Genomic DNA, 27,593 nt, shown 5'->3' on the forward strand with positions numbered 1-27,593 from the left:
GGCAAGAAGGCAGTCAATTTTATGGGTTTTCTGTTTTTTAGCTATGCTTCCCAGCTTAATGAGGACCCCTCTCATAAAGGCCTTGTGTGAGTTCCATAATGTAAAAGGGTCGGAAACTGACCCTACGTTGCGATCAAAGAATTCCCGAAGCTCGGAAGTAAGCTCTTGGGAAAGTTTGGGATGAGAAAACAAAGACGTGTCATTTCTCCACCTATTTGCCCTGGTTTCAGCCTGTCTCCCCTCCACCGACATGGATATAGGGGCGTGATCCGACCATGAGATATTATGAATGCAAGACATGCCAACCTTCTGTAAGAGAAATTTGTCAACTAAGAACAGATCAATTCTGGAGTATGAGTTATGTGCACTAGAAAAGTAGGAGTAGTCACGTTCTGTAGAATGTTGGCACCTCCACACATCAAACAATCCCTCTGTGGTCATGAAATGCGCAAGAGTAACCCTCGCCCTGGATTTGTTGGGACGAAACGAGACATCCAAGGTTTGGTTAGGGATAGTGTTGAAGTCACCGCAGAGCAAAAGGAAACCCCTGCGCACTGCATCCACTTTTTTTTTTACTTTAGTAAGGAAGGACAATTGCTTACTGTTCGGGACATAAACATTTACTATGGTATATACTGTACCACTAATCTCCCCAATTAAAATAATGTACCTGCCTGCTTTATCCACTTTGACCTGCAGGCATTTAAATTGTAATGTATCTCTGATCAAGATTGCCACCCCCCTATGTTTCCTCTGGGCATTCGAGAAAAATGTAGTCGGAAAATGCCTGTTACTCAATTGCGGGTGTTTAGTGTCCACAAAATGGGTTTCTTGTAGACATAAAATGTCACTGTGTATTTTTGTAACTTCTTTCCAGAGCATGCTCCTCTTGTGAGGGCTGTTTAGGCCTCTTACATTAAATGAGGTTACCTTGAAACCCATGTTGTGGCGCTCACAAAATAAAACCCACAGTCAAAACCACTTAAACAGTAGGAATTAGTGTACCACTATAGGATCACAATGTATAGTCAAATATTGCCAATAAAGAGACAAATAACCACCAGGAAAGAAAAGTAAAAGTGCTGAATCCAAAAAGTAATGTGAAAAAAAAAATGAGAAACAGAGGATCACTGATTAATCAGCGACCGCAACAGATAGTCCAACAGAAAATGCCTACTTCCCGATGGGAAAGACTGTAGTCTATAAAAAACCGAAACTAGCGTTCAGGAAACTTAAGTACCGTATGTTTCGATTTTTCCAAGTGAACCTTATCAGTTCTTTTATGGAACAAAAAGAATAAAAAAAAATGATTCAAGTGAATCAGTAGGGAAAACAATCCTTAACTAATAGAGGGCAAAAAGAGCTTTACCATAGTCCGCCATGTACGGGAGCTCTATGGGCGATGTTTGGAAGTAACCCTGAGCGATCAGTCCGAAAGTCGCCTCGGCCAGGCAGGAGATCCTGTTTGAGGTGAAGGAGTACCAGAGCGAGAACTGTTATCAGTGTCTAAGATCCGCCATTCGCGGAGAAGTCGGAGCCCTTCCTCCACCGATTTAATAGCAATTGTTGCACCGTCCTTGGAGACCAGAAGTTTCGCCGGGTAGGCCCATTTATATGGGATGCGATGGTTTCTCAATGGCTTTGTAATAGTCGCCATACTCCTGCGCCTCTGCATTGTAAATGCTGAAAAATCTGGGAAAAAGGATAGGCCGAGAGCAGAGGGAGGAATATCTTCAGGATTATGGACACACATAAGGAACTTCTCTTTCATTTGAAAAAAGTGGATCCTTACAATCGTGTCTCTCGGTAGGTGTTCCGGTATATGTTTAGGCTTAGGAAGCCTATGGATCCTGTCTATCGAAAGGTCTGCTAATGACGCTTCTGGTAATGCTTCCTGTAGGATTTTTTGGAAATAGAGAAGGAGATCCGGAGTTTTGACCGATTCTGGGATACCTCTAATTTTTATATTGTTCCTCCTCGAGTGGTCCTCGAGGTCGGCCATTTTTTCCTTCAGCAATAGCATGTCATCCTCTCTCTCGTTATGGGCATCAATCACTTTGTTAATAGTACCCGCGAATTCTCCCATCTTTCGTTCAACATGCGACACCCTAGTATCTACTGCCTTCACTTCCTCTTTAAAGTGTTTAGTAAGAGATAGAATGTCCGCGTGCAGCGTACTGCGGAGAGATACTAACATATCTTTAAGTGTGGTGTCAATGACCGGTAGATTATTTGTGGGGAATTCCAGGATGGAGTCCTGTAGTTCTCTCGTGTCATCAAGGGAAGCATTACACAGGCCTTCCTCCTCCTCTCCCTGAACATGTGGCTGCTTAGCTTTAATGGGGCTAGATGTGGAGGATGCTGTAGGGGAGTGCTGATTACCTCTCCTCGAAGAGTCCTTCTGGCGTTTAGACAGGTCAGGCACCTGAGGATCCTCATCAGCGTGCTTGCTTCTTTCCCCGCTCTCCGGCCGTCCGGCGCCATCTTGGGCCTGCAGGTCGCGGGGCTGACGGTAGAAATCCATCATGCGGCTGAGTCATTTAGCCTCCTTTCGTCTCTTGGACATGATCCGTACCTCTGCCCGACCACAGGGGAGTTAAAACCGCCGTTAAAATCCGCTCAGGGATGTCGTAGATAGCTCCGGTATTCTGGCGGTGGACGGAGCTCTTTCACACTGTGGCCATACTCCTCGGCTGCCGGCCACGCCCCCGTCTTTTTCCATTTATATCGCAAAAAATAAAAATTGCAGAGGCAATCAAATATCACCAAAAGAAAGCTCTATTTGTGGGAAGAAAAGGACGCACATTTCGTTTGGGTACAACATTGCATGACCGCGCAATTACCAGTTAAAGCAGTGCAGTGCAAAATTGTAAAAAGACTTCTGGTCCTTAGGCTGTTAATTGGTTCGGGGCTGAAGTGGTTAATGATACTGATAGCTTGTAGACACTATAACTTTCACACAAACCAATTAATATAAACTTATTGGGATTTTTGTACCAAAGACATATAGCATTTTTGTTGAAATTTGATTTTATTGGATATTTTTTATAACAAAGTAGAAAATATTGTTTTTTACAAAACGTTTGCTCTCTTTTGCTTTTATCACAAAAATAAAACACCCAGTGGTGATTAAATAACACCAAACAAATCTCTATTTATGTGAATTATTTTTTTATAATATAAATATTGGGTACAGTGGAACATGACTGAGTAATTGTCATTCAAATTGTGAGAGACTGAAAGCTGAAAATTAGTCTGGGCAGGAAGGGGTGTAAAACTGCCCGGTATTGAGGTGCTTAACCACTTTGCACCCGCCCTATAGCCGAAAGACTGCTACAGAGCGGACGCTAACTGCCAGGAGGGCGTCCCTGGACGTCCTCCCGTGTTCTTTCTCCCCGCACACCCTCGAGGGTGCGCATCGGGAAAAATATGTATTGGCCGTGTCCCTTGGTCACAGCCAATCACAGATCGCTGTAAACTGCCAATCACAGTGGCTGTTTACAGCGTGATCATAGCTGCCAATGAGAGATGATCTCAAATGTAAACATATGAGATCATCTCTCATTGCCGGTGTCCTGTCTCTCCCTCCTCACACAGAGACAGCGTGTGAGGAGGGAGAGCGACCTGTGAGAGTGAGTGCTAAACTGTATTACAGTGTATTACAGTGTTACAGTTGCCAGCCCCATCTGCCAGAGCAATCTGCCAGTGCCATATTTTAGTGCCATTTGCCAGTGCCATTTGCCAGTGCCAGCCCCATCTGCCAGCGCCATTTGCCAGTGCCATCTGCCTGTGCCATCTGCCTGTGCCATATGCCAGTGTCACGTGTCAGTGCCACGTGTCAGTGCCACCTGGCGTCAGTGCCACCTGTTATCAGTGTCAACTGCCACATCAGTGTCACCTGTGATCAGTGCTACCTGTTAGTGTCACCTGCTAGTGTCACTTGCCACATCAGCGTCACCTGTCAGTGTCAACTGCCACATCAGTGTCACTTGTCAGTGCTATTTGTAATCACTAAGAATGTCACAAAGGTTATATTCAGCTGAGGAGGCATACGATATTCTTGCGGCCGATGAGAGCAAAGGGGAGCTTTCCGCTTCGGATTCCTCCTCATATTCAGATTCTGAGTCTGACGTGGACTACGAGCCTGTCCTAAGCAGTGGTACAATGACAACGTCAGAGGAGGAAGATGAGAGCCCGCTCATCAGGCGAAGGCGTACTGGTGAGGAGGCAGTACCATCCACCAGCACTGGAGAGCCATCCACCAGCAACACAGTGCCATCCACCAGCACCGCAGTACCTCGGCAAAGGCCAAGTACCAGTGGGGTGTCAACTCAGCCCCAAAGGGTTAGGTCCCATGCCAGCCTTCCCTATTCCCTTCAGAACCCCTTGTGGCTTCCTCCTAACTCAGGAGAAGCTAACGTTCCCCCTTTCACTGCCCACCCAGGAGTCCAGGTGGACACACAAAATTTTTCCCTTATAGACTTTTTCTATTTCATTTTTACTGAGGACATGCTTGCATCGATTGTGGCACAGTGCAACCTATATGCACAACAATTCATAGCAAGTAATCCAACGTCCTCTTAGAGTGGAGAGCCCTAATAGTGGAGGAGTTTAAAAAAAAATTGGGCCTCACATTCTGTATGGGACCAAACAGAAAAAAAATGATTTACGTGCATATTAGTCATCCCACCCCATCAACCACATGCCCATCTTTTCCTCAATAATGCCCAGGACCAGATATCTCATGATTATGACATTCCTACACTATAACGACAATACCCAGCGCCCTCCCTGAAAATGACCCAAATTTTGGTAAACTTTACAAAATTCGGCCGCTAATAAATAATTTTTCTGAGATCTTCCCCCAGTTATTTACCCCAGACCAACACATATGTGTGGATGAGTCCTTGATCAAATTTTCTGGCAGGCTGGGCATAAAACTATTTATTCCCTCCTAAAGGGCCTGCTATTGGGTGAAGATGTATAAATTGTGCAACCAAGCCACAGGGTATACATATTCCTTCATGGTATACGAAGGGAAGGACACCCAGGTTCATCCCTCTAATTGCCCAGAATACATCGGATCGAGTGGGAAAGTCATTTGGGAACTCATAAACCCACTCTCTATGTGGAAAATTTTTATACAAGTTTACCCCTGTTCTGCAACCTTCATAGAAAGAACACTCCAGCATGTGGCACCATAAGGATGAACCAGAAGGAATTTCCTCAAAGCCTCGTCAACAAAAAGTTAAGAAAAGGGGAAGCGGCGAACGAGGAACGAGGAAATTCTGGCTGTGAAGTGGAAGGACAGAAGGGATGTGTACATGCTTTCTTTGATCCACAACAATACATTCGTTGAGATCACCAGGAGGAATGGCCCAATACAAAAGACAACATGTATCCATGAGTACAACATGTTCATGGGGGGTGTCGACTTCAACGACCAGATGCTAAAACCCTACCTTTCCACAAGAAGAACATACCAGGAGTATAAAAAAGTTTCAATTTATTTCTTTAATTTGGCCATATACAACACCTATGTAATCTATCAAAAATCCACTGAAAGACCCAAACCCTTCCTTGGCTACCAGGAGGAAATCACCACTGCCCTTATATACCCGAACGGCCCACCAGAAAACATTCGATCCAATGTGATTTGCAGACTCTCTGAATGCCACTTTCCTGAACAGGTCGAAAACGTCAGAAAAAATGTCGGGTGTGCACCAAACGAGGATTGAGAAGAGACACCACTTATCACTGTGCCCAATGCCCTTCCCAACCAGGCCTCTGCATGGGTGACTGCTTCCGCCATTACCATACTTCAGTGAATTATTAGTGAAGTGTGGTAAACATAAACCTCACTTCCTGCCATTTACCTTCACACCCCTTATGCCTCTGCTTGCTCTGTAACTGACCCTGGCTTGTTATTCGACCACGCTTCTGCCTACTGATTCTGTTTTTGCCTCTGCCTGATCTGGAATTGACCCTGGACTGTTATTCGACCACGCTTCTGCCTACTGATTCTGTACATACCTCTGCCTGATCTGGAACTGACCCTGGACTGTTTGACCATACCTCTTGCCTGCCTCTTGGACTGATCTTGTACCCTCCCAGTGGACTAGTGGGATTCATTACAGGGGTCTCACATATGTGAGGGGCTCCAGAATTGTTTTTCTGGATGAAGAAAACAATTTCATTTGTTTTCTCATCCCTAGATTAGGGTCTGGAGCTTCAAAGAGATTTGGGGGGAAGAAGCCTCTACCCCTATCCCCATTCTGTCCTGAACGAGGCCCTACTTCTGCCTGCTGCCTGTAGGACCTATGCCATCATGCCTCTGCCTGTCGGATGAACTGACCACACCCCATGGATGGACCATGTTCCTGCCTACTACCAGGACTAATATTTTGGCACTGCTGACAATCTCTGCCTGCACTGACCTTGGACTGTATAGGGACAGCATCGCTGCCTGTATTGACTATGGACAGTATTCCTGCCTGTTGCCTAGAAAATTGTGTTCGCTTTTGCTGACCAAGTCCCTGCCTGCTGCCTGGACCAGTGCTATCATCCTGTGGACAACTGCGCTGCTAAAACCACAGGTAATCTTTTGTTTACTCTTTGCTCAGCAGAATGTATTTTGGGGTGTAATTCTTGGTATGTGCATGCTATGTGTCCCTGGAACACCTGATGGTGTTCCTTGCATGTTGGGCCTCTGTATGGGGCCAGGCTGTGTAAAAGTCTCACACATTTGGTATCACTATACTCAGGAGGAGTAGCAGAATGTATTGTCATTTTGCTATGTACATGCTATGTGTTGGAAATATCTTATAAATGGACAACTTTGCGTAAAATAAAATGTGTTTTCATTTTTTTTCCCACATTTTGACAAAACTTTGGGGAAAAAATTAACTGTTCAAAAGACTCATTATGCCTCATAGATTATACGTTGGGGTGTTAGCTTTCCAAAATGGGGTCACTTTGTGGGTGTTTGCATTGTGCTGGTGCTCCAGGGCCTTCAAAAGTGTAATAGGTGGTTGAGAAATGAGATGTGTAATTTATGCTCCTAGAACGCCTGATGGTGCTATTTCAATATTGGGCCTCTGTATGTGGCCAGGCTGTGTAATAGTCTCACACATTTGGTATCGCCATACTCAGGAGGATTGGCAGAACGTATTTTGGGGTGTAATTTTTGCTATGTACATGTAATGTGTTGGAAATATCTTATAAATTGACAACTTTGCATAAAAAAGAAAAGCGTTTTAATTTTTTTTACCACATTTTCCCCAAACTTCTGGAAAAAATGAACCATTCAAAAGACTCATTATGCCTCATAAATTATACGTTGGGGTGTTAGATTTACAAAATGGGGTCACTTTGTGGGCATTTTTATTGTCCTGGTGCTCCAGGGCCTTCAAAAGTGTAAGCCCTTGTACACGCGGTCGGACATTCCGACAACAAAATCTGTCAGATTTTGTCCGATGTATTTTGTCCGAAACTGGTGTTGTATTCACACGGTCGGACAAAGTTGTCGGAAAATCCAATTGTTCGTAACGTGATGACGTTATTTCATTACGACGTGACTACGTTCAGGCTAGTAGCCAATAGCTTTGGTCTAGGAATTTGACCTGAGCATGCGTGGCACTTTGTCCGATCGGAATTCTCTACAAATGATCGGACAAAATTTTATAACCCAGCTCTAAAACTTTGTCGGTTGGATATTCTGACAGAAACAGTCCGCTGTAGCCCACACATGGTTGGATTAGCCGACAACACGGTCCGATCGGACATTTTCCGTCGGAATGTCTGACCGTGTGTACAAGGGCTTATAGGTGGATGAGAAATGAAATGTGTAATTTATGCTCCTAGAACGCCTGATGGTGCTATTTCAATATTGATATTGGAAAGAACACACTGCTGACAAGAGCGGGGAGGGTGCTGCTCACCCCTATAAATCGAAAAAATTGAATAAATTCCCCCACCAACGGGGTTTTTAGGCAGCAATAAACAATGAACGTAACATGTCGGAAATTATATAAAAAATATTTTATTGTATGGTAAAAATATGAGCTTCACCTAGATATTTAAAACAAAAGATAGAGCCAGGCTCTTATGTACAAAAAATACAATGATATCAATAGGCATACACTAAGCAGACTTAACTATAAATATACTGTATAAAATTAGTAACAGCAAAAAATAGTTCTAACGCGTTTCAACCACTAGGGTCTTCTTCAGAGATAGTCCAATGGTGTATTTCCGAAAGATTCATGTAAATTGTAATGCTTAATGGTAGAGTTTGCCCAGGTTCATGCTTCAGTGTCCCTCACATATTAAAGGAGGTACGTGGTCCATACGTCTCGCCACAGAATCAAGCGGAGGGGCTGGGGTCGAAGGCTCAGAAGCGCGGCTCACGAGCGGTCACACGAGAGCCCTACGCCCCCCAATTTCTTCAAACTAGCTTTTTAACAATAAGCTCGTTTTACTGCTCTATCTACTTTTAGATGGGGTGATTCTATGGATTAGGAGTTAATGACCGTGTCTGGTACTTTTCCCGGGATAGTTTTCCAGTAGCAGTCCCTCCTTTCTCCATTTTGGGAATCTCCTGCCTAGCCTAGCAATCCAGGCGTGGCTTACCATACGGGCCGGCTGCCCACATTTGCACCTACTTCCTATCATCTCTGTGGGGCGTAGGGCTCTCGTGTGACCGCTCGTGAGCCGCGCTTCTGGGCCTTCGACCCCAGCCCCTCCGCTTGATTCTGTGGCGAGACGTATGGACCACGTACCTCCTTTAATATGTGAGGGACACTGAAGCATGAACCTGGGTAAACTCTACCATTAAGCATTACAATTTACGTGAATCTTTCGGAAATACACCATTGGACTATCTCTGAAGAAGACCCTAGTGGTTGAAACGCGTTAGAACTATTTTTTGCTGTTACTAATTTTATACAGTATATTTATAGTTAAGTCTGCTTAGTGTATGCCTATTGATATCATTGTATTTTTTGTACATAAGAGCCTGGCTCTGTCTTTTGTTTTAAATATCTAGGTGAAGCTCATATTTTTACCATACAATAAAATATTTTTTATATCATTTCCGACATGTTACGTTCATTGTTTATTGCTGCCTAAAAACCCCGTTGGTGGGGGAATTTATTCCATTTTTTCTATTTCAATATTGGTCCTCTGTATGTGGCCAGGCTGTGTAAAAGTCTCACACATGTGGTATTGTAATACTCTGGAGGAGTAGCAGAATGTATTTTGGGGCATCATTTGTGGTATACACATGCCATGTGAGAGCAATAACCTATTAGAATGAAAATTTTGTGAGAATTTTTTTTTTTTACAAAGAATTGTGGGGAAAAAATGACAACATCAAAAACCTCACCATGCATAAGATTTTCACTAAATACCTTGGAATGTCTACTTTCACTAAAGGGGTCATTTGGGGGTATTTATACTTTCCTGGCTTGTTCTGGTGGTAAGAAATGAGATAGGCCACCAGTACATCAGGTGTGATCAATGTTGTATGATTCGCACCTGTCATGGTTATGCTATAGAATTGGTCTGCTTACCTGTTTCCATGTGTTCATCTCTAGAGACCAGCCGACCCTCACTTGACTGCTTTTGTAATCCATCCTCTGGCATGACTCCACCCTAGCTCCTATCAGAGAACTCTATATTAACCTGTGCACTGCAGGCCAACCCTGCTGATCAACCATTGTGTATTCATGTGTGTGTTTAGCTTCCTGTTACCTGCCGTGTGCTCTTCTGTTGTTCTGTTACAGACTTTGGCGTGTCCTTGATTATCCCTGTTTGCCTGTGATCCTGACCTATTGGCGTGTCCCTGACTATTCCTGTCTGCTTGTGGCCCCGACCTTGGCTTTATCCCTCACTATCCCTATCCTCCTGTTGCCTACTGTGGGTGTGAGTTGGGGGACTCTGGGGGTCGCAACCTGGAGCCAGTTGCAGCCAAGTCCATCCTCACCACTAGAGGCACTGGTGAACACCTGCTGGCTCTTAGACTCCGCGCCCCAGGGAATCTTACGCTCTAACCCCAGTGGGATCTGTCTCCCACCCGCAGCAGTCAGCCGTAGGGTCCACAACCTTGCAGTGCACTCCTGACCCCTACGGTGTGCATCTGTCACCTCGCCTCAAGGTGACCTGACAGCACCACAGCTTGTAGACTCTCTCACTTTCACAAAGACCAAATAATATCCACTAATTTGGGTTATTTTTACCAAAGATATGTAGCAGTATAAATTGTGGGCAAAATTTATGAAGACAAATTTATAATTTGCAAAATTTTATCACATAAACAAAGAATTTTTATTTTATTTTTCCAAATTTTCGGTCTTTTTTCATTTATAGCGCAAAAAATAAAAAACCCAGAGGTGTTCAAATACCACTAAAAGAAAGCTCTATTTGTATGAAAAAAGGACAAAAAAATCATTTGGGTACAGTGTTACATGACTGAGTAAATGTCATTCAAAGTGTGGGAACACTGAAAGCTGTGGGCAGGAGGGGTATTTAATAGTGATGAACAAACTTCCGACGGGACGTTTCGCGAACTGCGAACGCGGTCAAAAGTTCATGAACCACAAAGTTCGCGGCAGACCCCATTGACTTTAATGGCAGGTGAACCTTAAAAACCTACAGGTCATATTTTCAGCCACAAAATACTTACTAGCTTTGCACACATAGCCCCACCACATGGACACTGACAGAACAAGTATTAGGTGAATCTGGGATCGACGGCAAGCATTCTTTTTTTATCTGTGAAATTTTGACAATTCAGGAGCACATGAAGGCCCTGGAGGAGAGGCAAGGTCAGGCAAGGCTATGAAGGGGGTGCAGGAGATGATCAGTGCCACAGTCAGGGCAGCGCAGTCCTGTGCCAGTGTCCCAGTGTGCCAACCTGTGCTTAAGCCCCTCCCCCTGCCCAGCCCTTACCCCCACCTATGCAGGGCTCCACTGCGGTGGTCCGGAGAGTCCAGTGCTGATCCTCAGTCATGGTGCCGACACTGCCTGCTGATTGGCTTCTCCGCTGCTATCTCCCTCACTCTCTGAAACCAGCACCACAATAGAGACTGAGCACTGACACCAGCACCATGATAGAGAGCACTGACACCAGCACCGAACTAGAGAGCACTGACACCAGCACCGAGATAGAGAGCACTGACACCAACACCGTGATAGAGAGCACTGACACCAGCACCGAGATGGAGAGCACTGACACCAGCACCGAGATGGAGAGCACTGACACCAGCACCGAGATGGAGAGCACTGACACCAGCACCGAGATGGAGAGCACTGACACCAGCATCGTGATAGACAGCACTGACACCAGCACCGAGATAGAGAGCACTGACACCAGCACCGAGATAGAGAGCACTGACAACAGCACAGAGATAGAGAGCACTGACACCAGCACCGAACTAGAGCACTGACACCAGCATCGAGATAGAGAGCACTGACACCAGCACCGAACTAGAGAGCACTGACACCAGCACTGAACTAGAGAGCACTGACACCAGCACCGAGATAGAGAGCACTGACACCACACCAGCACCATGATAGAGAGCACTGACACCAGCACCATGATAGAGAGCACTGACACCAGCACCGAGATAGAGAGCACTGACACCAGCACCAAAATAGAGAGCACTGACACCAGCACCGAGATAGAGAGCACTGACACCAGCACCGAGATAGAGAGCACAGACACCAGCACCGAGATAGAGAGCACCGAGACCACACCAGCACCGTGATGGAGAGCACTGGCACCAGCACCATGATGGAGAGCACTGACACCAGCACCGTGATAGAGAGCACTGACACCAGCACCGTGATAGAGAGCACTGACACGAGCGCCGTAATAGAGAGCACTGACACCAGCACCGAGATAGAGAGCACTGACACCAGCACCATGATAGAGAGCACTGACACCAGCACCGAAATAGAGAGCACTGACACCAGCACCGAGATAGAGAGCAATGACACCAACAGTGTGATAAAGAGCACTGACACCAGCACCATGATAGAGAGCACTGAGACCACACCAGCACCGAGATAGAGAGGACTGACACCACACCAGCACCGAGATAGAGAGAGAGCACTGACACCAGCACCGAGATAGAGAGCATTGACAGCATCACTGATACCAGCAACTTGCTGCGGGACCCAAAAATATGAAACCTCTTCAAACAGGGGGGTACGGACATATAGTACGGTATACGATAGAGAGCACTGACACCAGCACCTAGATAGAGAGCACTGACACCAGCACCGTGATAGAGAGCACTGACACCACACCAGCACCGTGATAGAGAGCACTGACACCAGCACCGTGATAGAGAGCACTGACACCAGCACTGAGATAGAGAGCACTGACATCATCACCGTGATAGAGAGCACTGACACCATCACTGTGATAGAGAGCACTGACACCATCACCGTGATAGAGAGCACTGACACCAGCACCGAGATAGAGAGCAATGACACCAACAGTGTGATAAAGAGCACTGACACCAGCACCATGATAGAGAGCACTGAGACCACACCAGCACCGAGATAGAGAGGACTGACACCACACCAGCACCGAGATAGAGAGAGAGCACTGACACCAGCACCGAGATAGAGAGAATTGACAGCATCACTGATACCAGCAACTTGCTGCAGGACCCAAAAATATGACAACCTCTTCAAACAGGAGGGTACGGGCATATAGTACGGTGTGCTTTTTTTGTACAAGGAAGTGAGCCAAAGGTAGAAAAAAGTTCAGTGTGCTCGATTAAATAAATAGTTTATAGAGTTATGCATATACATGGTCTACTGGTCACATGTGTTGAATTCCTCCGAGATCCATGCCTCATTCATTTTTATAAATGTGAGGTTGTCAACACTGTCGTGAGCTAGGTGACTTATCGGTCACGATCCCCCCTGCTGCGCTGAACGTCCTTACGGACAGGACACTGGACAAGGGGCAAGTCAACAGCTCCATTGCAAATTGGGCAAGCTCTGGCCAGAGGTCAAGCCTGCCCACCCAGTAGTCCAGGGCTTCATCACTCCTCACAGCGTCCACCTGTCAGTCTAGGTGTTCCCTGATGCTGGATCCGGATGAGACCTGTCGATGGGTTGGCTGAAAGAATGACCTTATATTAGAAGTCACCAACACATCTTCAAACTGCCCTCTTCTTCCAGGCACTGTTGGATTGGTACCTGCAACTCTTTCTCTGGGAGTGGGAATTCCTCCTCTGCCAGTGCACGCAAATGCAAAATGCAGCATTTCTCAAAGCAAGGCCTGGAAGTGCTCCATTCTGACAGCCCTCTGTGACGGTGGTAACATTTCCGCCAATTTGTGTTTGTACCGGGGGTCTAAGTACGTTGCCACCCAGTACTGGTCCTTGACCTGTATGCTTTTTATACGGGGGTCCCTGTTAAAACACTGGAGCATGAAGGTGGCCATTTGCACTAAACTGGAAGTGGTGTGGTGGCCTGGCTCCTACTCATCATCCAGGTCAATGTCGTTGTCCTTGTTCTCCTCTCCCCATCCACGCACAACAACAGGGATCCCAGAAAGGTTTAAAGCATGCTCTTTTTGCTTCTCCTCATCTGCCCCGGCACCATCCTCCTCTGACTCCTCTTCAGACTCCTGTTGTTGACTTGTCTCAGATAGAGTAGCCCCCCCCCCCCCCCTGGGAATTCATCCAGCATTGCGTCTTCCTCATCTTCCTGCTCCTGCTCCTCCACGGCTTGATCAATGACACAACGCAATGCACGCTCCATAAAGAAGGCATAAGGTACCATGTCACTGATGGCGCTATGGCTGCGACTGACCAGTTTGGTGATTTCATCAAATGGCCGCAAAAGTCTGCATGCATCGCGCATGAGCAGCCACTGGTGCGGTGAAAAAAAACCAAGCTTCCCAGAATCTGTTCTGCCGCAGAGTTCATACAGGTAGTCGTTAACTGCACGTTTCTGCTGGAGCAGCCTATCAAGCATATAGAAAGTTGAGTTCCATTGCGTCGGGCAATCGCAAATAAGACGTCTGACTGGCAGATTGCGTCGCAGCTGAATGTCAACAAGGCGAGCCATGGCCGTGTAAGATCTTCTGAAATGGGCCAAGATTTTCCTTGCCTGCCGCAAGATGTCCTGGACCCCAGGGTATTGGAAAACGAATCACTGCACGACCAAGTTTAAGACGTGTGCCATGCATGGCACATGTGTAATTTTGCCCTGTTTCAGTGCGCTAAGCAGATTGACTAATCTGCCTGTGAACGCAAAGCTGAAAGGAGTGTAGGGCCAGTGTGGCTCTTGGCTTCCAGGCACAACAGACGCAGCACAGCATGGCAGCGTCTCACCTGGCATGTCGAATAGGTTCTAGGGATCTTGGGCGGCGCAGCGGAAGAGACGCTAGCAGCGGAAAAGGAGGAGTCAGCCAAGGAGGAGAGGGAGGAGGATGGAGTAGGAGGAGGAGAAGAAGAGGCAGGCCTGCATGCAATCCGTGGCGGTAAAACCAAGTCTACACGGGTGCCACAGGTTACATGCTTGACGGCCGTCAGAAGATTCACCCAGTGGGCAGTAAAAGTTATATACCTTCCCTGCTTGTTTTTGCTAGACCACGTGCCTGTGGTCAGATGTATCTTGGCACCGACGCTGTGTGCCAGAGATACATTCACTTGCGACTGAACATGGCCATATAGCTCTGGGATGCCCTTCTGTGAGAAATACTTCCTTCCAAGGACCTTTCATTGTGGTGTTCCAATGGCCACAAATTTTCAAAAGGCCTTCGAGTCCACCAGTTTATATGGCAGTAGTTGGCGGGCTATCAGTTCTGAAAAGCCAGCCGTCAACTGTTGGGCAAGAGGGTTATCCGGCGTCATCATATTTTTTAAGCTTGAACATTTGGCCCACGGAAGCCTGCCTTTTTGCAGAAAAACATGAGGACGGCATGATGGAAGGTGCAGTGGAGGACAATTGTGAGGAGAAGGAGAAGTAGAAGACGAGGCTGGACGGTGAGAGCCTGGAGTGTGGCTTTGTGGGTTCCGTTGCTCCCACTGGGCTCAGTGATGGCAGCTCATGTGCCTTCTTAAGGTGGTCGTCCCTTGACAATTTGCCACTTTGGCTCAAGTCAGTTGCTCCTGCCCTACACTTACCACCCCTGCGAAAGGGCCTGCCTCTTCCTCTGCCTGTCATTTTTTAAATGACCCTGTGACAAAAGTCTCTAGAGAAGTGCAGTATGTATGTGGAAGAAGGTATATAACACCCCGCTTCAATCTGTCGTTTTTGGGGGCCACTGGTCTATCACACCAGTTCTAATACCTTTTTTTAAATTGTGTTTGTCACTCTTTGTAGTATTGCTGCAGAACCGCTCAGCAGTCACAAGGCTGCACAGTGGAAATGCACTATACTATGCTTTCTATATGTGCAAGTATTTTATACGTGTATTACACCCCTATATACTGCACACCAAATAGTACACCTATACCAGTCCTTAAAAGGACCTTTGTGGACCTAGTAGATAGTGATTTTCAGACTGTCCCTCAGTCCCTACACTGATAAAAGACACCTGCAGAATCGGTCAGCAGTCAAGTATAATAGGCTTTCTATATTTGAAAGAAAGTATATTATATGTGTACAACCCTATATACTGTACACCTATACCAGTCCTTAAAAGGACCTTTGTGGACCTAATAGTAATAGCTAGTGATTAAACTGACTGTCCCTGCTCCCCACAGCGTCCTTTCCCTACACTGACAAAAGACAGCTGCAGAATCGGTCAGCGGTGCACTCAGCAATCAGCAGCACAGCAGTCAGCAGCAGTGCACCAGAACCCTATATACTGTACACCTATACCAGTCCTTAAAAGGACTTTTTTGGACCTAATAGTAATAGCTAGTGATTAAACTGACCCTGCTCCACACAGCGTCCTGTCCCTACACTGACAAAAGACAGCTGCAGAATCGGTCAGCAGTGCACTCAGCAATCAGCAGCACAGCAATCAGCAGCAGTGCACCAGAACCCTATATACTGTACACCTATACCAGTCCTTAAAAGGACCTTTGTGGACCTAGTAGCTAGTGATTTGCAGACTGTCTCTCAGTCCCTACACTGATAAAAGACACCTGCAGAATCGGTCAGCAGTCAAGTATAATAGGCTTTCTATATTTGAAAGAAAGTATATTATATGTGTACAACCCTATATACTGTACACCTATACCAGTCCTTAACCACGTCCCGACCAGCGCACGACGATGTACGTCGACAGAATGGCACGGGCAGGCATATTGGCGTACATGTACGTCCAATATTCGTTGCCGCCGTGCCATCGGGAGCGCGCCGCCGGCGGCACGCTCCCGCGCTGGTCGGGACCCCCGTGAGTCCGGTCGCGGGACCCGCGGACTCGATCGCCGCGGGCATCCCCGCGATCGTCTCACGGAGCGGCCGAATGGAGGAAATGCTGTATAAACAACATTTTTCCATTCTGCCTAGCAACTAGTGACGCTGATCTCTGCTCCATGTGATTGGAGCAGAGATCAGTGTACACTAAATGAAAGCCCAACCCCCCCACAGTTAGTAACACACCCCTAGGAACACTTAACCCCTACACTGCCACCCACTGGTTAACCCTTTCACTGCCAGTGTCATTTACACAGGAATCACTGCATTTATATAGCAGTGATTACTGTATAAATGACAATGGTCCCAAAAATGTGTCAAAAATGTCCGATGGGTCCCCCACAATGTCGCAGTCACAATAAAAATCGCAGATCGCCGCCATTACTAGTAAAAAAAAAATAATAAAAAATTAATAAAAATGCTATAAAACTATCCCTATTTTGTAAACGCTATAACTTTTGCGCAAACCAATCAATAATCGCTTATTGGGAAAAAAGGGAAAAAAATGTTTTTTTATATATTTTTGGGGGATATTTATTATTACAAAAAGTAAAAAATAATGCGTTTTTTTCAAAATTATCGCTCTATTTTTGTTTATAGCGCAAAAAATAAAAACCGCAGGGGTGATCAAATACCACCAAAAGAAAGCTCTATTTGTGGGAAAAAAAGGACGTTAATTTTGTTTGGGAGCCACGTCGCACGACCGCGCAATTGTCAGTTAAAGCGACGCAGTGCCGAATCGCAAAAAGTGGTCTGGTCTTTGACCAGCAAATTGGTCCGGTCTGAAAGTGGTTAAAAGGACCTTTGTGGACCTAATAGTAATAGCTAGTGATTAAACTGACTGTCCCTGCTCCACACAGAGTCCTGTCCCTACACTGACAAAAGACAGCTGCAGAATCGGTCAGCAGTGCACTCAGCAATCAGCAGCACAGCAGTCAGCAGCAGTGCACCAGAACCCTATATACTGTACACCTATACCAGTCCTTAACCACTAGAGATCTGCGTTATAGCCGAATGACGGCTACAGCGTGGACCTGCTTTGACGGGACTACGTCTATTAAAGTCGTCCCGTGCACGAGCGGCCTGCGCGCCCCCTGAGGGGCGCGTGGCGCGCTCTGTGATCGGCGAGTCTATGAGACTTGCCTGATCACAGATCCGGGCAAGGGGTCGATCCCGACCCCTTACCACGTGATCAGCTGTCAGCCAATGACAGCTGATCATGTGTCAAAACAGAGCCGGTAATCGGCTATTTTTCCTCCTCACGCTGACAGCACGAGGAGAGAAAAAAAAAGCCGATCACCGGCGGCCGTGATCGGGACATCAGTCCCGATCACGGCCAACTTATCAGTGCCCACCTGCCCCCTGCCAGTACCAGCCAGTTATTAATAAAAGTGCCATCCAGCTGTGCCACCCATCAGTGCCCATAGTGCCATACATCAGTGCCGTACATCAGCGCCCACAGTGCCATACATCAGTACCCACAGTGCCACCTATCAGTGCCCACAGTGCCACCTATCAGTGCCCACAATCTGCCTCAACAACAGTGCTGCACCTCAGTGCCACATATCCGTGCCCATCAGTGTCATCTATCAGTGCCTCCCATCAGTGCCCAGTAGTGCCACCTATCAGAGCCACCTATCAGTGCCACCTATCAGTGCCCATCAGTCCCATCTATCAGTGGTACCTATCAGTGCCCCTTAGTGCCACCCATCCGTGTCACCCATCAGTGCCATCTTATCTGTGCCCATCTTTGCCCATCAGTGCCGCCTTATCTGTGCCCATCAGTACTGCCTTATCTGTGCCTATCGGTGCCATCTTATCTGTGCCCATCTTTGCCCATCAGTGCCGCCTTATCTGTGCCCATCAGTACTGCCTTATCTGTGCCTATCAGTGCCACCTTATCTGTGCCTATTAGTGTCGCCTTAACTGTGCCTATCAGTGCCCACCAGTGCCGCCTATCAGTGCCCACCAGTGCCGCCTCATCAGCGCATTTCAATGAAGGAGAAAAATTACCTGTTTGCAAAATGTTATAACAAACTATTAAACATAAATGGAGAATATGAAAATAAGAGATATCAGAAAGCACTTCGTGGCTGAACAGTGGATATCTCAAATGTATCCATATAGGGAGGTGCCATCATCCTTAATGAATAAAATTTGGAACAAGGATAGGTGGGGACTTTGGGATTTTAAAGGCACCAGATTAAATTCAAAAAATGTAAAGGATAGGGTTTAATATTTTTTATATAAATTTATTCAAGTATAGAAAAGACATACAAGATAGAATGATTAAAAAGATTTTTTGACACAGAAAATATATCCATACATATAGGGATCTACCTCAGCATTCACATCACAAATCAAGTGGTATAATTCAAAATCAATACAAGATCTATACATGAGATCTTGTCAACCAACAAACATATAGATAAATATGTATAGATGCTATAGTGATGAGCTGATGTAACGTCCACAAAACTTGCCCGACATGTTTTGCGTTGTTAGGAAAAACGCTTCTTCTGGGGCGTGAATAAAAACACTCCCAAAACTTTCTGTAGATGGCGCTGATGGTACACAATAAAGATAGTATTTCAATAGTAGTAGTTTGTTCCATATGAGCAGAACGCGCTGGAAAAGTATAGCCAGTACTGGCCATCAAGGTACAGCTGCACAAGCCAAATGAATATAAGCCTGGCTTGTGCAGCTGTATCCACTGCACAAAATAAAAAGGACATCAGCATATCTCCTACCTTTCTGGTCAGTACTGGCTATACTTTCCAGCGCATTCTGCTCATATGGAACAAACTACTACTATTGAAATACTATCTTTATTGTGTACCATCAGAGCCATCTACAGAAAGTTTTGGGAGTGTTTTTATTCACGCCCCAGAAGAAGCGATTTTCCTAACAACGCGAAACATGTCGGGCAAGTTTTGTGGACGTTACATCAGCTCATCACTATAGCATCTATACATATTTATCTATATGTTTGTTGGTTGACAAGATCTCATGTATAGATCTTGTATTGATTTTGAATTATACCACTTGATTTGTGATGTGAATGCTGAGGTAGATCCCTATATGTGTGGATACCGTATATACTCGAGTATAGGCCGACCCGAGTATAAGCCGAGGCCCCCAATTTACCCCAAAAAAACTGGGAAACTTATTGACTCGTGTATAAGCCGAGGGTGAGACATCCCTGTGTCCCGTCCGTCCCTGTGTCCATCCCTGTGTCCCGTCCGTCCCTGTGTCCCGTCCGTCCCTGTGTCCCGTCCGTCGCTGTGCTGTGCTGTCCGTCCATCCCTGCCTACCTGTGCCAATCTGCAGCCTCTGTGTGCCACGCTCTCCTCCTGGCAGACGGCGGCCATTCCTCTGTTCAAAAGCCGCGCCTCCCTCTCTGTGATAGGCGGAACACTCAATTTCCCAGCAGTCAGTGTTCCGCCTATCACGGACATCCTCTCATTCTCGTCCATAGTATGAGAATGAGCGGATGTCCGTGATAGGCGGAACACTGACTGCTGGGAAATTGAGTGTTCCGCCTATCACAGAGAGGGAGGCGCGGCTTTTGAATAGTAGAATGGCCGCCGTCTGTCTGCTCAACACGCTGTTCGGGCAGGCAGACGGCGATGACTCGAGTATAAGCCGAGGGGGGCACTTTCAGCCTCAAAAAAGAGGCTGAAAATCTCGGCTTATATCGAGTATATACGGTATATTTTCTGTGTCAAAAAATCTTTTTAATCATTCTATCTTGTATGTCTTTTCTATACTTGAATAAATTTATATAAAAAATATTAAACCCTATCCTTTACATTATTTGAATTTAATCTGGTGCCTTTAAAATCCCAAAGTCCCCACCTATCCTTGTTCCAAACTATTAAACATGATTTTTTTTTTTGCATCTTTTTTTGTTTGTTTAGCAAAAAATAAAACTCCCAGCTGTAATTAAATACCACCAAAAGAAAGCTCTATTTGTGGGAAAAAAATGATAAAAATTTCATTTGGGTACAGTGTTGTATGGCCGCGCAATTGTCATTCAAAGTGCATCAGCGCTGAAAGCTGAAAATTGGTCTGGGCAGGAGGGGGGTTTAAGTGCCCAGTAAGCAAGTGGTTAAAAGGACTTTTGTGGACCTAATAGCTAGTGATTTGTGTCACTACAGTCTATCCCTGCTCCACACAGCAACCTCTCCCTACACTGACAAAAGACAGAATGTAAAATGGCCGCCAGATCAGGTCTATTTATAAGGTAGGGGGAATGTCCAATTGTCCATGTGCTGAAATGTTTTAATTGGCTGTCCTGTACCCCATGATGGATGTGTCATCATGGGTCAAAGTTCTTTTACAATGTAAACGCATATGTGTGCCGCGCGAACAGCGCCAGAAGTCTGCCGGTTTGGAGAATCGCGAACGCGCAAAATTCGCCACAAACCGCAAGGCCATCCCTAGTGTTTAAGTGACCAGTAGGCACGTGGTTAAATAAAGGTGGGCCAAAAACCCTGAAAACTGTATTCCTTGGCCAGAGTGAACTCATTCGTAAGTGCTGCACTTGAGTAACCCCTCCTCCCACACATACACCACAGTGGAAAGGTCTTTAAAAGGAAATATGTGTATTTTCCTTAACAGAAAACAATCCTTGTTTGGTCTTTATGACTCAATGGTAGGGCATCTAGATTGTGATTCTTGATTTGCTCTCTATTTTGTGAATTTAAAAGGAGTATACCTTGAATGTTTTGGGACACTGTATGGGAGAGTTAATAATTTATATTCTTCTGGGATGATTATGATTCCAATATACTGTATTTGTTTGGTCTGTAAATGTAAGTTAATGAGTGTCATAATTACTAATCATATTTACATACTGTATTTGTATCACATAGTTCTGCTTCTTCGATCCTAATAATCTAACGTCAGTTTCTCCAAGTTATCCCATTTACAGGCCTTAGGCCTCATGTACACTGCTGCTCCTAAATGTGAGTTTAAGGGCCGGTTCACACAGCGGGCGATGCGAGGCGACACGACTCGCCTCGCCTCGCTCCCGCAAGTCGCCCCTGTTCTGTACAATGGAACCGTTCTGAGAGGAGCGACTCGAGTCGCTCCGACTCAGAAAAAAGGTTCCTGTACTACTTCTGGGCGACTTCGGGGGCGACTTGCATTGACTTCTATACAGAAGTCCTCTGCAAGTCGCCGCTGAGGTCGCCGCAGGTCGCGGCGAGGCAAGTCGGAGACGCCTCGCCGCGCCTGCAGTGTGAACCGGCCCTAAGTGCTTTTGGTGTTTTTTTGCCAAAGCCCCATGCTTTGCTGTTTTTTTTTTTTTTTTGCCTTCCTCTCTATCAACTGTGGGTATAGGTTTGTGTATATGAGATTGTAATTTTTTCTTCTTGGTTAAACTTGATCTTGTGTCTTTTTTCAACCTGATTAACTATGTAACTTAAAGCGGGAGTCCGCCGGGACTTTTTTTAAAGTCAGCAGCTACAAATACTGCAGCTGCTGACTTTTAAAATAGTGACACTTACCTGTCCAGCGCGCCCGCGATGTCGGCACCCGAAGCCGATCTCTAGATCGACACTCGAGTGCTGCCGCCGCCATCTTGGGTATGGGAATCAGGAAATGGAGCCTTTCGGCTTCATTTCCCGGTTCCCTACTGCGCATGCGTGAGCCGCGCTGCGCAATGAGGACGGTCCCCGCTGCCTCTGGGATCTGTGTGTTTCCCAGCAGGCAGCGGGGCACTTGCGGAAGGGGGCGGGCACTTGCGGAAAGGGGCGTAATGTACGCCCCTTTCCGCAGAGAGCTAGCCCGGAAGTGGGTGCAGTTACCTGGATTATCCAGGTAACTGCACCCCCCTCCCCCCTGAAAGGTGCCAATTGTGGCGCCGGAGGGGGGGAGGAATCCGATGAGCGGAAGGTCCATTTTAGGGTGGACCTCCGCTTTAATAAAAGTCTATGTGTCCATGTACACATAGGCTTTTATCAGAGTTTAGTGGCAGTTAAACCTCCCTCTCCTAAATGCAGAAGATTAGTGTTCAAGAGAGGAACATTTTGGCAAAAAACGCAATTGCGGCAAAATAGTGATACCACTTTTATGCCACATTTAGCGTTTTTCTGCTGCCAGGAGAGTTACACTTAGGGGGGCCAGTATTTTATTTTTTTCCATCCCCCCTAACTGTGAAATATGCTACCGTATATACTCGAGTATAAGCCGAGATTTTCAGCCCCTTTTTTTAGGCTGAAAGTGCCCCCCTCGGCTTATACTCGAGTCACCGCCGCCTGTCTACCCGATCAGCGTGTCGAGCGCGGCTTTTGAACAGTGGAATGGCCGCCGTCTGTCACAGACGAGAAGAGGTGCGGCGATCCTGGCATGTTTTTACATGCAGATCGCTGCAGAAGGACAAAGAGGCACAGGACACAGGGATGGACGGACACACAGGGATGGACGGACACACAGGGATGGATGGACACACAGGGATGGACACACAGGGATGGACACAGAGGGATGGACAGGTATGTCTCACCCTCGGCTTATACACGAGTCAATAAGTTTTCCCATTTTTTTTGTGGTAAATTAGGGGCCTCGGCTTATATTCGGATCGACCTATACTCTAGTATATACGGTAATAAAACGGAACCACACTGCATCTGAACACCACAAATCAAAAACGCTATTTAATTAATTCTTAATATTCAAAGAAATCTCACCCACCCATCCATGTCTCAATGCTTTATTTTGCTGAGAAATCACCTTGGAAACCTCCCCCTAACATTTCTGGCATGGCCATCTTAAGTAAGGCCACATGATTCATGTATAATTTACTTCCTGGAATCCACCTGCCCTTAGCTTAGGCATGAATGCAGGAAGGTGTACTTAGCTGAGAAAACCCCTTCTCCCTTCCTAAAGACTCCTGGGATGTATGACATAATTTGCCTAGGCATGGATACCATAAAGTATCTGAATAAATGTAAAAAAAGGTTTAAACAAGTAAATATAATATACTTTTCTATCGATTTATTAAGCTAGGAGCAGAAGGATTAAATATAGTCAATGTTGACTGAAAGAGTGAAGTTCCATTTTAGAGTTGGATATGTTACTTTCACACAATATAGTCAGAATTTTTGGGGACCTAAACAAATGGTCATAATTATGCAAAATCTCAATTATACCATGCTCAGGTCACACAGGAGTCAGGACCACCAAAGTATATGCAGAATTTATGTATATGAACACATACTACATGACATTCTTTGTTTAGCCTTGCCTTGACATTTACAGTAACTTTTTGTGTTTACATGACAGGGATGAAGACATGCAGAGTGTTGCCAGTCTCCTTAGTTTAAAGCCTTCAGACATTGCAGACATGGATGACTTCAATGAGGAAGAAGAGGAGGAAAAGTCACACAGGCAGAGTCGCAGCTCTATAGGAATTGCACCCAGAGGTAAACCTTGTCCATAAAATGCCTGGTATAACTATTCTCTCTCTCCTTGCAGTAGATTTTTCTTTTCTTTTGTTTTTGTTTGTTTTTTGTTTCTTCTCTTTACATATGAAGTAAACAAAAGGGCAATATAATGTATACATAGTGAGATACAATTCCACTGTAATATAGTAAAAATAAGGGAACACAAATACACATAGACCCTGGTGCAATAAACTGGATTAAGCGCTTGCCGACCACCTCACAGAGGTTTACTGCGGCAGATCAGCTCTTCTGTGCCGGTTCACATATCTAATACGTTATCCAGCACTTCTGGGTAGGGTGTACATGTGCCACACTACAGTAGCTGTGTTGTGATTAGTAACAGCACAAGCTGATCAGCGGGTGCCATACAATGATTGACCGCCAGCACCCACTCATTGACAATGGGGAATACAGGACAGAGCTTTGTCAATGTAAACAATACAGAGCTCTGTCCTGTCAGTGGGGATGTGCTGGTTTTGTTTTTTCTGAAAAGCAGGGAATAAAAACCGGCACATCCCTTAGTAAAAGTAGATTACAGTATGCACATAAACATTGGTTAGGCACAAATGTAACCCTTTAATCACCCTAGGTGTTAACCCCTTCCAAGCCAGTGTCATTAGTACAGTGACAGTGTATATTTTTTAATACTGATCTCTGTATTAGTGTCACTGGTTCCCACAAAGTATCAAAAATATCAGTTATTGCCATACAATTGCAGTCCATGCTATAGTCACTGATTACCACTACCCCCCTCCCACCCACTCCATTACCAGGCCCTTTGGGTCTTGTATGGATATTAAGGGGAACCCCGCACCCAAATTAAAAAAAGAAAAGGCGTTGGGCCCCCAGGCCCTATATTCTCTGAACAGCAGTATGCAGGCAGTGAAAACAAGACAGGGACTGTAGGTTTGTTCTTATGTAGAATCTGTTTGTAATTTGGAACAGGTACATTTTGTAAGTATAGCTCCAGTCAAAACATCTATTTTGAAGCTTTTTGGAAAACATGGGTAAGGGTTATCACCATTGTAACATTTGTTTTGCTGTCTGTGCCCCTGTTCAGAAGACTTCACCTCACTTTCTGCCCCAGTGACAATCGGATTTTGAAAATTTGGGTTTTTTAAGGGAAACAAGGATTGGTGATAAATCAGTGGAGGAGACGCCTTTTTCACATATTAACTCTTACAGGAGAGAATTTACCTTCCTAGGGGTAGACTTCCTCTCACTTCCTGTTGTCTCCCTCCGTTTGTAAGTAGGAGTCGTTTGTAAGTAGGAGTCGTTTGTAAGTCGGATGTTTGAAAGTAGGGGCCTGCCCTATATACTCTGCAGAAAATTGGGCCTTAGGTGTTGGTGGTACCAGAACACTGTAAGTACTCACAGCTATTCTTGCTGGGTTCTGGAACGGGCCCTACTGTGAAATATTATATCAAGAATTGCAATTACATGCCCCTGTTGAACAGAATCAGAAAAATTGGGCCTTTGGTGGTGGTGTGGTGATGTTGCCACAATACTGTAAGCCCTCACAGTTACTCTTGGTGGGCGCTGGAACGGGCCCTGCTGTGAAATATCATATCAATAATTTTAATTATATACCCCTGTTGAACAGGGTCATAAAAATTGGACTTTAGGTATTGGTGCTGGTGCCACAACACTGCAACCCCTCACAGATACTTTAGTTGAGTGCAGTAACGAGCCCTGCTACAAAATATTACAGCAAACATTTTAATTACACGCCCCTGTTAAGCAGGAGCAGAAAAATTGGGCTTTAGGCACTGGTGCTGGTGCCACAATACTGCAACCCCTCACAGATACTTTAGTTGAGTGCAGGAACGAGCCCTGCTGCAAAATATTATAGCAAAAATTGTAATTACACGCCCCTGTTAAACATAAGCAGAAAAACTGGGCTTTAGGCACTGGTGCTGGTTCCACAACACTGTAACCCCTCACAGATTTTGTTGAGCGCAGGAATGAGCCCTACTGTGAAATATTAGATTTAAAAAATTCTAATTACACGCCCCTGTTAAACCGGAGCAGAAAAATTGAGCTTTAGGCACTGGTGCCACAACACAGCAACACCTCACTAGTTGAGTGCAGGAACGAGCCCTGCTGCAAAATATTACAGCAAAAATTGTAATTACATGCCCCTGTTAAACAGGAGCAGAAAAATTGGGCTTTAGGCACTGGTGCTAGTGCCCAGAACCAAAAATGTTCTTAGAATCTATCAACATGAACATTGAGGAGGAATAAGATAGTCACTCGGCATAACAGGATAGTCAGTCAGCATCAGCATAGGCAGTCTTCAAGGGATCTCACATTCATAAAAAAATGATTTGGAGGAGAGACCTATAGCTCCACGAGACACTATCAAAGGCCTTGTGAATATCAAGGCCGAGCAGTAACATTTTTTTGGAGTATAAATTTGCATCCTGAATACTATTAGTGGCCAAATTAATATTATCAGTGATAAAGTGGTTTGGAATAAAGCCCGATTGAAATGGCGAGATCAAAGAAGGGATAATAATGGCAAGGAAATCCACTAGGATTCTGCTAAATATCTTTAGGTCATTGTTGATGACCAAGATAGGTCTAATTTTGGGGTAGGGATCCTTTTTCAGGGATTGGATAACCCTAGTGACCGGGGAGTTAAAGGTCTCCAATTGTGAAAGGTTAAGAGCAGGAATCAGGATGGAAGAAAACCAAGAGTCAGTATCCTCTGAGGGTTCAGTTTGATGCGCAGCTAAAAGGGATGAATAAGAATGTTTGACATCTTTTAAAACCTCCTTTGAATGAGATGTAATTAAGCCTGAGGGGGTTTGTAATTTATATACATGGGTGGGGCGTAGAGCCTGGTTCAGCTTTCTGGCAAACATAGTGGAGCTGACATTACTATGCAATAAAAATGCCTTTTCTACCTTAGCTGATAATAGGAAATCTAGTTTTAATAGTTTCTGTTCAATGGGGTGCCTAGTTGAAGTAGAATGAAGATCCGAGGAAATCTTTTACATCTGGTCTAATTCCTGAGTGAGGGATAAGATTTTTTATTGATTAATCTTATTTTGGTTAGATGGCAAACAAATGCATTTACCCCTTAAAGTGGTTGTATAGTCCTTTTTGGGACTTTTACCTACAGGAAAGCCTATAATAAGGCTTACCTGTAGGTAGGAAAAATATCTATAATAAAATAAATAAAAAATAAATAAATAAAATAAATAAATAAAATATATAAGATATTCCCCTCGCAATGCACCGCTGACTGCAGCTGTGCATGCGCACAGGGGATTCCCGGCTGAAAGCCTGGCAGACGCCGGACCCTGCCGGGAAGAAATCTCCCGCGCGCATGCGCGGGAGTGACGATATCGCGGCTTCGGTCACTCACCGTGCCGGAGCCGCGATACCCGGAAGAAACGCTGAGGGAACATGTCAGCTCCCTCGGCGTGGATCGGACCAAATGTTGGGGCCTCGTTCTAAGGTAAGTATTTCATAATGAGCTAGTATGCGGTGCATACTAGCTCATTATGCCTTTTCCTTTGCAGGTAGGAAAACAAAAAAAAATACATCAGCGGGTATACAACCGCTTTAAAACTGCTTTTATGTACAACTCGTTGCATGGTAATAGCTGTTTCCGGGGAGGAATTTAATTCAAAGTATTCTTCTAGTGCCCCCGAGACCTCTGCCTCCATCACTGCATCTGAAAGTAGAGCATCATTAAGTCTCCAAGTCTATGGGGTAGGTGTGAGCTTAATAAATTCA

At 45.4% G+C, this 27,593-nt stretch overlaps 1 protein-coding gene across 7 annotated transcripts in view; it reads left to right on the forward strand.

Moving 5' to 3' along the window:
• EHBP1L1 (EH domain binding protein 1 like 1) overlaps positions 1 to 27,593 on the forward strand; it is a 1,032,390-nt gene that overhangs the window by 618,443 nt on the left and 386,354 nt on the right. For all 7 annotated transcript variants that reach the window (XM_077456944.1, XM_077456900.1, XM_077456917.1 and 4 more), the window contains one exon: positions 23,686 to 23,825. In XM_077456944.1, the coding sequence (XP_077313070.1) occupies positions 23,686 to 23,825 (140 nt within the window). The remainder of the gene's footprint in view (positions 1 to 23,685; positions 23,826 to 27,593) is intronic.

The sequence above is a fragment of the Lithobates pipiens genome, unplaced genomic scaffold (assembly GCF_037356315.1).
Source record: "Lithobates pipiens isolate NorthernLeopardFrog02 unplaced genomic scaffold, aLitPip1_a1.2 Scaffold_10, whole genome shotgun sequence".
Lineage (NCBI taxonomy): Eukaryota > Metazoa > Chordata > Amphibia > Anura > Ranidae > Lithobates > Lithobates pipiens.